This window comes from Amphiprion ocellaris, chromosome 2 (assembly GCF_022539595.1).
Source record: "Amphiprion ocellaris isolate individual 3 ecotype Okinawa chromosome 2, ASM2253959v1, whole genome shotgun sequence".
Classification (NCBI taxonomy): domain Eukaryota; kingdom Metazoa; phylum Chordata; class Actinopteri; family Pomacentridae; genus Amphiprion; species Amphiprion ocellaris.
In genome coordinates, this window is record NC_072767.1 from 1,230,001 (window position 1) to 1,243,413 (window position 13,413).

Below are 13,413 nucleotides of genomic sequence, written 5' to 3' on the forward strand. Positions count from 1 at the left end.
TGCATGAAGCCAGTAAGAAAGAAACATGTCAGCAAACCACCAAACAGCCTCTAAATGGAATTTATTAACAGATAAATGTCACATGTAGGAATAAAACGGCACTTTATGTTTAGTTCCCTGCTCTATAAAGCCATATAACACATAACGAAACTGATTTGAATTATTAACAGCTGGATATTATTCTCCGAAGGATCACACTGTATAACCACACAGCATTATTGCTATGACAACATGCATGTGCTCATCGCTGAACTCTGGGGAACTCGAGTATTTGTAACCCCGTTGGAATCCAGCTGCCCGGCTTCTCACTATCACACCCACACAGCATATTCACAAATGTTACATTGATATGCATGAACACAAAATGTGAAAAAAAAAATCAGCACTGCATTTACACTGTTTCATTAGTGCACAATCAAGCTGCACTGAGAGGAAATCATAATGAAGGAAAAAAAACTATACATATGAAGATAGAAAAACTGTGAGAAATGCTAAAATAGGCTTTAACAGGTGAGCAAAACAACAAAAATGCAGTTTTTCCGAAATTCTAAGCACCATGTGATCCACAGTTGGGTAGATATCCATATGCAAATTTACCATTTTATATCTGCACATGTGAAAGGTGTACATAACCTTTATTATATCATTATTTTTATCCTTATTGTACTTGTATATTTCGTGTCCTGCCTCTTACAGCTTATCATTGGTATCTAGTTGCTATAACATGATTTCCCTTCCTATCTTTAACAATATTATACAAACTCTAAAGCAATGTCCGTGTGTTTGGGCAGAAATACAGCATATACCACTAGAAACTAAAACTGAATCCCAAGTTAAACAATTCAATTATTCAAGTTGAAATTTTGTTGAAAGTGAAATCATGTGATTCAAATTCAGTTTCTAGTTTCACATTTCTGCCCTCATTTCTGTAGAAAACATTGTGCTTCTTTTTGTTCCAAAATTTAATATCAGCAGTGACTGAAAGTTAATTTTTGATCTTGGAAATAGTAACTAGGGTTGCTAATGGTAACTAACTAAGTTTAGTTGGTCATCATGCTGCCTATAGATGTTCATTTTGTCAAGCACTTTAATGACTACTTGTCCATTTTAGCCTAATAAACAACACTGTAGTGGTGTGACGTACGTGAGCGATTCATTCACAGGGAATACCTCCTTTCCAGAAACTACACTCTCACTTCCCAGTAGATTAGTTCTTTTCGTATGTGGCGTTAAACGTGGCTAAATGTGGCATTAAAGCTGCTTCCCTTGTTGACTACGGCCAATGAGAGTCACTGAGGCATATAAGGACACACTGTAAGAAAGTGTATGATTGGCTTGAAACTAAATCCAGGAATGAACGTATACATTTACAATGAAAAAACAAGACTACACATTGATTTGATGCGGTAGTTTTAAACTTTGATGCAGCTTTTTGAAGACAACAGTCAAATCAAAGAGGTTATGGTTAGCTGTGACGCTGAAGGCTCCGGATACTATTGGGATGTCTTGGCTGACACATTACCTCAGAGTTGCATGGAGGTTGGGGACAGCACCTGTGGAGTGGCACAATGGGATAGTGATTTCCATTTTGAATAATGGGTGCCGGATGGTGTACTCTAGTTATCATGTTACCACACTGCTCAGTCTACCAGGGAAAGTTTGCTGCAGGACACTAGAAAGGAGACTCCAAGCAAAAGCCATGTTCAGGAGGAGCAATACAGACTCTGTGCTGGTTGTGGATGAGGGTGTGTTGATGCTCCAAGTGAGGGAGTTTAGGTATCTCAGGGTCTTGTTTGCGATGCTACAGCGTCAGCAGTATTGCAGATGTTGTACTGGACCATTGTGGTCAGATTTACAATTCGGTCCAGGTTCTAAGCTTCACCTAAGGTCATGAGTTCAGGGTTGAGACCAAAAGAATGAGAATACAGATACAAGCAGCAAAAACAGGTGGTTGCTCCACGTTCAAGCAGACAATGTGGCCACTAATCAAGAATTACATGAAGGGGATTTCTTTAATGTAGTGGATCACTGCACAAGCTAAATCTCCTACAACTACACAGAAGGATGATTCCCCTCACTTGTGGGTTTCTTTTCTTTGCACTACTTTATATCACTGTTCCATTCAAATCAAATGCTTAACGGAAAGGGCATGGCACTGCGACCCAGTGGCAGCTTCATCTAGCACAATAAAAGGATATTGGATGAAAAAATACTGCCTAAGATATCACTTCCTGCATCAAAATAAAGGAACTGAGTCTGACACTCCTTGGTGACAAGTTTGGATATCTGCAGGGAGCACAGAGGAAAGTTACTGCTGGTTGGCATCCAAAGGAGTCAGAATGCCGTCTGGGCAACTTCCACTGGAGGTTTATAGGGCACATCCAGCTGGGGAAAGACCCTGGTGTAGATATAAATTCTCTGATGGGATTACATATCTCATCAGACCTGGGAATGCCTTGGAATCCCAGGTCTGATGAGAATTCAAGGTGTTCCCAGGTCTGATGAGATATCTGCATCATGTGGCGTTCCCAGGTCTGACATATCGCATCAGACCTGGGAATGCCTTGGAATCCCCAAGGAGGAGCAGGTGAGCTTTGCTGGAGAAAGAAACGTCAGGAATGGCATTTCTGCTTTGCTTTCTGCCACCAAGACCTGACTCCTGATAAGTGAAAAAAAAAATGGATGTATCAAAGTTCTTGGAAAGAAGGGGCGCAGCTCTCATTTTGGGTCATAACTGTAAACTATAAAGCCTTATATCACTGTCTACAACAGCTCAAATGTTTGTCATCATTTCTTTGCAGGTGACGCACTTTAAAAGACAAAAAGTTTGTAAGAGGGAAAGTCTCTTCACCTGCACTGTCTGACTTCTGTTTCCCAAACTGAAATCTCACTTTTATGGTCGCCATTTTCAGAATTAATGATGAAGTCGTGCATGCTGTTGAGGAGTAACTGGAGGCTCAAGATGTTACCTTCTTCTGCAAATGGATAGCAAACCTTGAACATCAGTGGACCAAGTGCAATAAAGTTAAAGACTTTGTTGAAAAATAATGCAAGAAGAAGCTTTGACGTTTTCTCATGAGACCGAGAACTTTTTGAAGCACACCTATATGGGTGAATGGATGGATATTTTGCGTATTTTGTGTACTTCATGCACATTTTCCAACATTTATCCTGACATGTTTAATGTCTTTGGAAACTTTGGGATCTTAAAAAGGATGTTATGTGCTGTGGGCTTAAACAATGACTGCTACTACAGCTTGTTTTGAAAGACTGAGCCACCAGTGTCAGTGCAGCAGAATAACAGGTTAGTGAACTTAATTATCACTGATCTCCCCGTAACAAAGCACCAAACCACTCTGCTCTTCATTAAGAGAATTAAAACACTCTGAGAGCCTCTGCATGCTCGCACATTTACTGCCGCCATTCAGCAAACCACTTCAGCCGTTTATTACTCCCTAACGCAGCGGTGAATCTGCTGCTGTGGGCTTCCCTCTGGTTCCAATCTGGTGTAGGACCAAAGCGATGGCAGCAGATTGCATCGCCATGGCAACACAATTATCCTACCACAACGTGGGAGGCATGGATCATGTATGATCCATGATCCTGTGGGGAGGAACATTTATCTGTTCTGCTGGTGGAAATTGCATTCTTTTGGTGTAATATTGCAAGTTTTGGCTCCTGTGAAATTAGAAGAGTTGCAAGTTTTGGTAAGTTTAATAAGTGTATAAATAAATACAGTTCTATTATGTAGTAAAATAGATAAGGGGTCACCTCACTATCAAAAAAATTAAGTCAGTTTAAGAGCTACGGCAACAAAATTATGATCTGTGACAATAATCTGTAAGTGCTGATTGAAATATAGCACACAGTACCTCCTGTAATGAAGTCAGGTGCTCAATGCGCCCACTAATAGCTGTCCATTAGTTACCTAGCAACGTGCGATGTGTTAATGTTGTGGTGCTGGTGAGAGGAAATGCAAATTGTGAGTGTGTGAGCGCCGACTGAGATGTTTGTTCGACCACATTATTGTCTCACAACACGGTATATCAGCATCATGATGCTCAGGTAAGTGGAATGGAGCGCGCTTCCTCCAGTCCCTGGAATAAAAATAAAACACACATACACACACACACACAACAAACACACTACAAACGGCAAGCTCATCAATTATTTCTCAAAGGGGGGATTTTAGCTCAGCCTTGCCCTAAATCGACCCTCTCCCATGATGTGACCAGGTGTTATTTTAAGATTTAAACATTACACAGCAAATTCAGCAAAACAGTCCTGTTTTTGTCATCAAAAAACTGAAAATTCACTTATAATACAACCAAATGCCATCAATACACTAATAACTAACTTGATTAGCACAATTACAAACTGCAACTGCCTTAAAAATCGATGATATTTCAATAGTTAAGAAAGTAATTAAGTACCATAGAATTCAAGAGATAAGCTTTCAGAGCTGTTTTCTGCTAAACATTCTTATTTTGTTGCATCATAAGTAACTTTATTCACAGAGTCCTCAGTTCAAAGGTAGGTGATTTGTTCCAAGCTCACATATTTAAGAGATGAAAGTAAAGAAAAGCGCTCTGTATCAAAATGCCTCGGTAAATAAAGAAAGGTCAGGGAATAGATTTTTTTTTTTGCTTTGAAATGTCACCTGATTACTTTATAACTGGCAACACAGAGCTATTTGAAGGGCCTGGAAGACAAAAGAGGGTTTTTCAGAGGGGCAAAAATAGCTTCCAACATGTTGCACTGGTGGTGTATCAATAAAAGGCAAAGGGACAGGTTTTGATTTCAGTCCTTTTTATATCAGAGAAACATTCAAATTGAAAACTGTATACAATCAAAGGCCAATTTTTCATGCTCAGTTGGCAGTTTACAAAATCTGGAGGAAGACAGAAACAATTCAAAGTGAAAATACTGCTTGTTTTCTAAATGTCTGTTGTTCCCATTGTCCCCTAGAGTCCCATGATGATGGAGGAAGTTTGAAAATACCTTGTTAAGCCTCTAAAATCCTTTAAATGATTTGATATGTTAAAAAAAAAAAAAAAAAAAACACTATTTGATATATCGTTCAAAATTAAGGTCGGCATCTGTGATGATTAGTTGCAAGTAGATATGATTCAACTGTACAGGCTCAAAAGTGAAAAAAAGTTGGGAACCAGTGCTGTAAAATATCAACCATCATATCAGTTTTTTTTTGTATTTTGGGTGTTTTATTTTGGAATGAAAACTGACATTTTACAAATCTAATTATTGCATAAGGTTGTTAGTATTGTACAAACCAAACAGATTATCATATTAGTGTTAATGCATTAAGATTTCTAAGCCAAAATAGTGTTAATTAAATTCAGTACACCCTGTATCACAGAGGCAGTGAATTACTGTTGTGTTGCTGAAATGGAAAACAGAGAGAAATCATGAAGCTTGGCGGTATTAAATGTTCGTTTAAGGCTGCTGTGCTCTTTCCAAGTTATCAAACAACATTCCCTCCTGCTTGGTTCAGATTTACAGTTTCGGCTTTTGGTCAGTGATAAGAAACATCAAAACATTTCATTACAGAGACAATATTACTGTCTTTCTCTTACTGAAGCTGAGGCCCAGTATCTGAAATATTGTTCTGTAAAATGGAAGAAAATCTGCATATGTTACTGTAGTATGTATAGAAAGAGAGATGATGTTAACTTTCCCACACATTAACCAAAAGCAAGACAAACAGAACCCAAAGATGCATCAGTAAAGTAAGTGAAAAGACATTAAAAAACTGTGCATACTGATATTTTTTGTACAGATTTCATACAGTATAGTGTACCATTATTTTAAAAACAAACAAAAAACAAAAGAAAAATGATTACAAACACTGCAATGCATACAGTGAATGCACGACAGCGCCTCAGCTCTTACTTTGGCATTAAATGCTGCAGCTGTGATTGCAAAATGTTGGTTCTTTTCTTTGAATGAGACGAAAAGCACATCATTGAGGAGTCTCTAAACAGAGATGAACTTTTCTTGGTGCATTAACTTTGGTCAGCTTAAGGCAAATAGGAAAAATATCCCACAGCTGGCATCAAGAAAAACTACAGTTGCTCCCAAAGAACTTGGAAAGAGGATATTTCACAAATATCTTCTAAGTGGGAATGAATCGATAACTCAAAAACTCATTTCAGTCTGGTGGTTTTGAAATTTAACAAGCAATAGTGGATTAGTAATTGTATTGAATGTATTTATTATATTCCCATGCTAGATGCTGGAGTTTTAGACTGACTGTGTCACCTTTCCAGCTATACCTGATGTGCTACAAATAAATCTGAAAAGGAAAGCAGATGAGGAGTCAGAAAGCGTGAAAACCGACACATTTAAACTCAGACGTCTGGATGCATCACCAAGATGATCTAATGCGTCTTTTTCCTGTTTGTTTGCATTGATATAGTCATAAAGGCCGCGGTGCAACCATCACATGGATGTGGGGAGTCTCTGCACATGAGAGTGTTCAGTCCTTGACTATTGCATTATTCTGTGCTTGTAAGCAGTGTCGCAACATTATGGTCTGGGAAAACCACCCATAGATTGTTTGACAGCTTCCTCCAGCGATTTTCTGGTCACCAGTAGTCGCACCACGTCTTCGTTCTTCTTCGTCAGTCTTTTACGAGCCTTGTCGTGAGTCACCATGGTCATGTCCCAGCCGTTCACCTGGGAGCAAGAGGAGGAATCTGGTTTGAGAGAAGCTGTAGCGGCTTTCACTCCTGCTCCTGTCTGACAGCACATACTGCCATCTTGTGGACCTTTAATTTAACATGCAAAAAGTTCATCTTCTTTTCCTTTCTGCTGTTCCTTTCAGAGGTCGCCACAGTGAATCATCTGCTTCCATCTGACCCTATCCTCTTCATCCTCTTCTCTCACACCAACTAACTTCATGTCCTCTTTCACTACATCCATAAATCTCCTCTTTGGTCTTCCTCTAGCCCTGCTGTCTGGCTGTTCAAAATGCAGTATCCGTCTACCGATATATTCACAGTCCTTCCTCTGCACATGTCCAGGTCATCTCAGTCTGGCCTCTCCTGCTTTATGATGTACTCAGTCTTGATCCTGGTCATTTTAATCTCTGCTACCTCCAGCTCTGCCTCCTGTCTTTTCCTCAGTGCCACTGTCTCTAGACCATAGAAGAGCAAAAAGTTCATCTCACCTGCATTATTTTGTCTCCCATCATCAATCCTGCCACGTCTGCTGGTCCTCCTGGTGTTATCCTGGTCACATAGATGCCCTTTGGATGACACAAACACACTACTTTATATCATCACAGCTGTAGAACTTACACACACCTCCTGTCTAATAAAGAGGCAACAATCAGAAGAGGGCACTTCACAGATAAAGTACATTGTAAATGAAGGGATCCAGTAGTATGTTGTCATAGCAGTTTTATGGGCTCATTTCACACCTAAAACTCTTCTTACTTTCATGATATATCCTATTACTCAATTCAGCTGAAAAAGCAACGCAGAGCCCTCATGCCTGAAGACATCCTCACCATCATTTTAAATCCTTTATTTTTGTAACTTCAGATTATCTCAAACAAGTGTATTATATTTCACTAAAACAAGTTATTCCTTTAGAAAAACCAACAATGTCTCTGACAGGTTGCCACTTACCACATTTAAATTACTATTCATTTTGACACTTTATTCCAGCTGTGTTTCAGTGTCTTAATAAAATCCAAGTGTCTAATAAATCATAAAATTATATTTATATTCATGATTAAAGTACCAATTACAGGTCAAATTGTCTCAAGACGCTTTACAGAACCCATATGCCTGAACTTTTGAATTTTTGTCTATAAAGTTTCAAAAAAAACTGTTCAAAATGTCCATTATGACTTTTAGCATTATCAGATTACTTATTTATGCTACCAACTGTCTAGCAGTCAAAAAGGCTGATTTTACAGAGATATAAAATAAGGATAAATAACTTTTATATTATTACTTTAGCAATTAATGATTCAACAATTAAACATCTTGTTGTTAATTCACACAATTTTTAGCACTGTTAAATTTTCTTCATATTGATATTACCACGGATTCTTCTTTTCTGTAATTTTGTCTGCATTTAATGTACATGACTTTGATTTTAAGTCTTAAAAATGAGGGCTGGCCCTTGATGTGCGCTCTAAAGTTTTATAGAAAATAAATGAATGAATAAAATGTAATGAACTAGTTGAATTATCTACAAATATTCTAGCACTCTGAGATGCTCACGGTTCTTTTAAGGACAAGAGTTCAGTGGTATCACAGAGATAAGAACATCATTTATCTATAACATGGCAGCGTATGTGATCTGTTGGCACATTTTCATCGCTCCAACTCTAAATTCATGCAGTCAGCAGGTAGGACGAGACTTTGTGCAAACTTGCAGTATTTGTTTCTGTGACTCAGTTACTTGAGTCTGATTTGTTTCCATCCCGAGGCGATAAATAATGTGTTCAGGCCTGTCCTTCATGAAGGGCTGCTCTAATACCACAGTGATTCAACACGAGGAAGAGCTCAAAGATGAATAAGTAAACAGATGGCGACACATATTCTGTTACAGTTTTGTCTTTTGGAATTATGCTCATCAACTAGCGGTGATTATCGGATCTAATATTCAGCATTTTTGTAATTAGCGTTATTTATGTAAATGACTTCCAGTTGGTTACTTGTCACATACAACATCCAAACAAAACTGCAGGATAAATGCTGAAAAGTTCTCTTAACTAAACATACATTGTGGCTAAGTTTTGTGTTAGATTTTGAATTATTCTAAAGATTGATGCCAATGTTTAAATTGTTATTGTAAATTTACAATTGGCTCCAAACAACGGTTGTCGGTCTCGTTGATTACTAACAATCAGTTTTGGCCCCGAAAAAACAACGGTTGGCAACAGCATCAACTAGATAAAACTTTCCTTTTGGATGCATTTAAATTTGTTTTGTCTTTCTGTACAACTGAATCATGACAGAAAGTCTAATTTCTATCTGTTAATGAAGAATAAGTTCATTCTTTTTAGTACAAAAATAGTGTGAGTTTCCCTTTTTCACACATCAATAATGTAGAAATCTAGAAATATTTTCTGGACTCTCACATTCATTATGAGTACTGTGATAATAGTAATAATGATCATAAACTTTGTGTTTAGCAGTTTGCCCCAAACTTGCTTTAAAACAGTAAAAGCAAAGAAGAACAAATAAACTCAAAGACAAAAAATGTGCCGAATACTGCATACAATCACAGCACATAAAGAGCTAAATCTGTATATAAACTTACTTTATCAGTCTTGTCCTCAGAGAAGGGGTTCTGCCCCGGGTCCTGGTCTATCCCTCCTCCGATGCTGAAGCCCAGAATCAGATTATTTCCTTGCCGCAACTTCTGGATCTCAATTCGTTGCTGTTTAAGAGAATAAAATCCAAAATTAGTTAGTAAAAAGACAACTTCCTGCATAATACTGCTGTTGTTTATGAGAAACTCCAGTTTGAATGCAACATGAAGTCATTGCTTCCATTTATAAAATGTTTGTAAACTGTTCACTATTAATTACTGGGCCTTAAAGTATTCATCTTCATCAAAAAGCTCACCCTGCTATATAACAGATTGTGCTGCTGAGTTATACTGAAGTCCTGAAATTACTGTGCAGGTGCAAAGGAACTGGTGAACTTATCATCCCGAGCTGCCCTGATTTATTTTATTTATTTATTTATTTTTATTCATTTATTTTTAAAATGGGACAATTCGTATTAATGTACATTTTCATGTAAATACGATAGATTGTAGCCATATGGCTAATTTCCGTCTCAAGTCCCATTGGCTGATCAAAGTTAGAGAACATCATAAGAACATAACTGAACAAAAACAAATATATATATATATATATATATATATATATATATATATATATATATATATATATATATGTGTATATATGTGTGTATATATATATGTATATATATATATATATATATATATATATATATATATATATATATATATATATATATATATATATATATATATATATATATATATATATATTTGTTTTTGTTTGTATATATATATATATATATATATATATATATATATAAAAAAAAAGAAAACGATAACACTTAGTGGACATAACAGACAAAAGCTGAGATATCGAGGCAGCTGCCAACCACTAATTAATTAACATTTACACATGATTATATTGCACATTTCCCATTGCCACTATTGAACATTTCTCTTAGTCACTATTGCACATATCCCCGTCTACATAACATATAATTACCCCATACATATCCAATCTAACATTATTGCACATATGCCATTATCACCGTCGCTCATAATCCTTAAACACTATTAAACATGGCTATATTTCCTGAAGTCCACATCTACACATTTAAAACAAATTACATAGAGTCTTCAGGGACGAGCCCAATCAATGGCGAACAAATTTACACAGTATTATGATCATAGATCTGATTTTCCAATAGCCATGCTTTGAGATGTTTAGTAAATGAAGTGAGGAAGTGAGGTGTGGTTCACCCACCAGACTCATTTTTTTTTTTAGATTTGAGCACACAAATGGCTCATTTCGCTGCTAACTGAAGTCCAGACAGGGACTTTATTAATAGAGTCCTGCCCTTCACAATGACAAGCAGCTGCAGATTCACTACACCAGATGGACGGATGACAGTGGGACTCCTCAAACACAAAGACGGCCTCTGTGTGAATAACAAGACAGTGTTTCAGTGCTGTCGATGACACAATGAACTCCGAGGATGACTGGAAATGTTTGCTAGTCAGTCAGACCGGATTTGCAACCACTTTAAAACTTCACTCACTCCTTGTGAAAAGATGTTACTAAGCGTCACAGGTAAGCCCTTCTATTACACCAATAATTAGAAAGAGAATGATTTTGCTTCTTTGACATTCAGGTGTCTTTGGCCAGAAGAAATACCAAACTGATTTCTGTGACAAACGCAGGACTGAACAATTTTTCCGATTTCAATTTAAAACAACACAATTACATAGCTATTTTTTAACCCGCCTTTTTCTGGTTTTACCCAATATTTTGTCTCATTCTACTTGTCCTTTAGCCTCAATTTCTTGTGGCATTTTTAGTGCTTTTATTATTTTATTTGGTGGTGGTGTGCTGATTCATTTTGGAAATGTTTTACCATGTTTAAATCTATGTCTCCACTCCTACTTCTCTGGTCTTTTAATGCACACCCTGGTCACAATTCCATAAAAGTCATGACTTCAATCTTACTAAGCTGGATTGAGTAACGTTTCCTTTTCAATACGTCACAAGTTTGAGCTGCACCCAGTCACATTAACAGATAATCACACACAAGCAACTACACTTTGAGCTGTGTGAAGTGATTTCAGGAGGGCCTTTTCCATATTGAAGCACAAAGATCAATTCAATGCTTTTTAATACCATTTTAATGCTATACTGTAAAAATTTTAATGTCATGACCGTGAACTCAACAAAATTCACATGCTTGTTTTTTTGTAAAAGAAGATTTTTATATGAAAACTGTCCCTACATTTCACTATTTCTGAATCCGGAAACCACCCCTGACCACCCACAGGCTGCAGTCATCCTCTGAATTCCACGTTTTCTAGCCATTTTTGCTGGAATTTGCATTTCCCCATTTCCCAGCTCTCCTCCACCTGGTCCAGCCTGTTGACCACTATACAAACATGCAGTTTTTGGTAATTGTACCTGACCGGCTGGAACAATTATGCTTCGGCAAGTTTACGCAGACACACATATCTGACGAATTGCAGTCTATAATCACATATTATTATATTATTATGAGGAGCAAAGATTTTCTTGAAAACTGCAGAAAGAATTTCTAATGCCACTGAGAATCAAATGTAATGATTTTAATGCCATTTAAGGCCTTAATTTTCACAAAATCAATTTAATGACTATTAATGCTTTTTAATGCCCTGCAGAAACTCTGATGAAGCTCTGATGAACAACAACAATATAAAAGTCACTTCTGTCTGAATGCCTTCACTTAAACAGCCTGATAAAACCAGGAATGTTGCATATCTCATGTCTGAACAAGGCTGCACCGTTTGGAAGTCAACCTGCTTTACTCACCTTTTCCAACCCTCACGTATGACATTTAGGGCTTGAAAAATCCCAGCTATCTATACCTAATTTCACCTGACACTTCACTGTATTTATTTTAAATCTTTATTGAAAGTTCTGATATGATAAACTGAGCAAACAACACTTTTATTATATCCTGTAACGCTGCATGTAGGTCGATTCCCAGCAGAGGTGACGCCCATTTTAAAGACCAGTTCTGTCAGGACGTTAACAAACCTTTCAGTTATCACTTTACAAAATGTTGTTATTTTCTAGTCCAAGAACCAGTTTTCTGTTAATTTAACGAGGTAGGTTGTTAAATTTAACGTTACTAGCTGACGTTTTAAGGAGGTAGAAAGCTGCTGCCACTGAGTTGACTTCAGTTAAACAAAGAAAGTCAAGTTAGTTAACGCAGCGAGCTAACGTCTGCTAGTTAGCTGGTTAGTTAACACGTCTGGTTAATTAACACTGAGTTTGTTTGTTTTTTTTACCGTTAGCTGGTTAGTTAGCACGTCTGGTTAACTAACGTTACAGATTTAATGTCGGAGGTCAACAATAGAGTCTCGGTGGATAGAAGCAGCTCCAAACTTACCACTACGGCGGTGACCGGCTGACCGGGGACGAAGGACATCGTGTCGCTGAGATGTCTGAGGCTGAACGGCGACGAAAAACAGCGATTAAAGTGAAATAAAAACGGGGGTTTTCGACGCGAAGGTAACTTCCCGGGTCTCTACATGAGTAACAGCGGGCTGATCCCGAGCTGGAAACCAACGGCTTCCCGGATGACGTCACTCCGCCTCCCGGCGCATCGGGTTAGCTCGTTTCGTGTCGCCGCAACGGCCAGGGAGGGCGGCGTTTAACTACTGACCGTGGCCCCCCAGACTCTGAAATAGACGAGGTGTAAATGGGGTTTTCTAAAGGTCTGCTGCCCTCGCAAGAGTCGAGAGGATCCGGTTGTGTTGTTTCCTTATACGGTTCTGACTAACAGTGACCTCCCGGTGATCTTCAGAGTTTGTGGATATCAGGTTGACAAAAGAAGCTGCAGAAATGTTCCATAGAGGGGCCTGATGGAGCCACACAAAGTCTTGGGGTGATAAAAACAAAAAAACAAAATTCAGTTTCAGGAATTCTGTTATGCTGTTTTAGTATAGAGACTAGTTGAAAACTAGGTCAACATGAGTTTTAAAAAATCACATAATGATGTCCCAACTAGATTATTTGTTCTGAGAAAGTTCTAGTAATGTTTTCTATAGGAAGTTTTTATTTTTACTTCCCTTAATGTTCTCTCTCTCTCTCTC

General features: G+C 37.7%; 1 protein-coding gene across 1 annotated transcript; it reads right to left on the bottom strand.

The window, feature by feature from the left end:
• Positions 1-4,792: 4,792 nt before the first annotated feature.
• Positions 4,793-12,891, bottom strand: tax1bp3 (Tax1 (human T-cell leukemia virus type I) binding protein 3). Its single transcript, XM_023273490.3, has 4 exons — positions 12,708-12,891; positions 9,301-9,420; positions 7,190-7,267; positions 4,793-6,696 (listed from the first exon to the last, which is right to left on the bottom strand). Exons 1-4 carry the CDS (start codon positions 12,744-12,746, stop codon positions 6,547-6,549), a joined length of 387 nt encoding a protein of 128 aa, XP_023129258.1. The 5' UTR covers positions 12,747-12,891; the 3' UTR covers positions 4,793-6,546.
• Between the last annotated feature and the right edge of the window lie 522 nt (positions 12,892-13,413).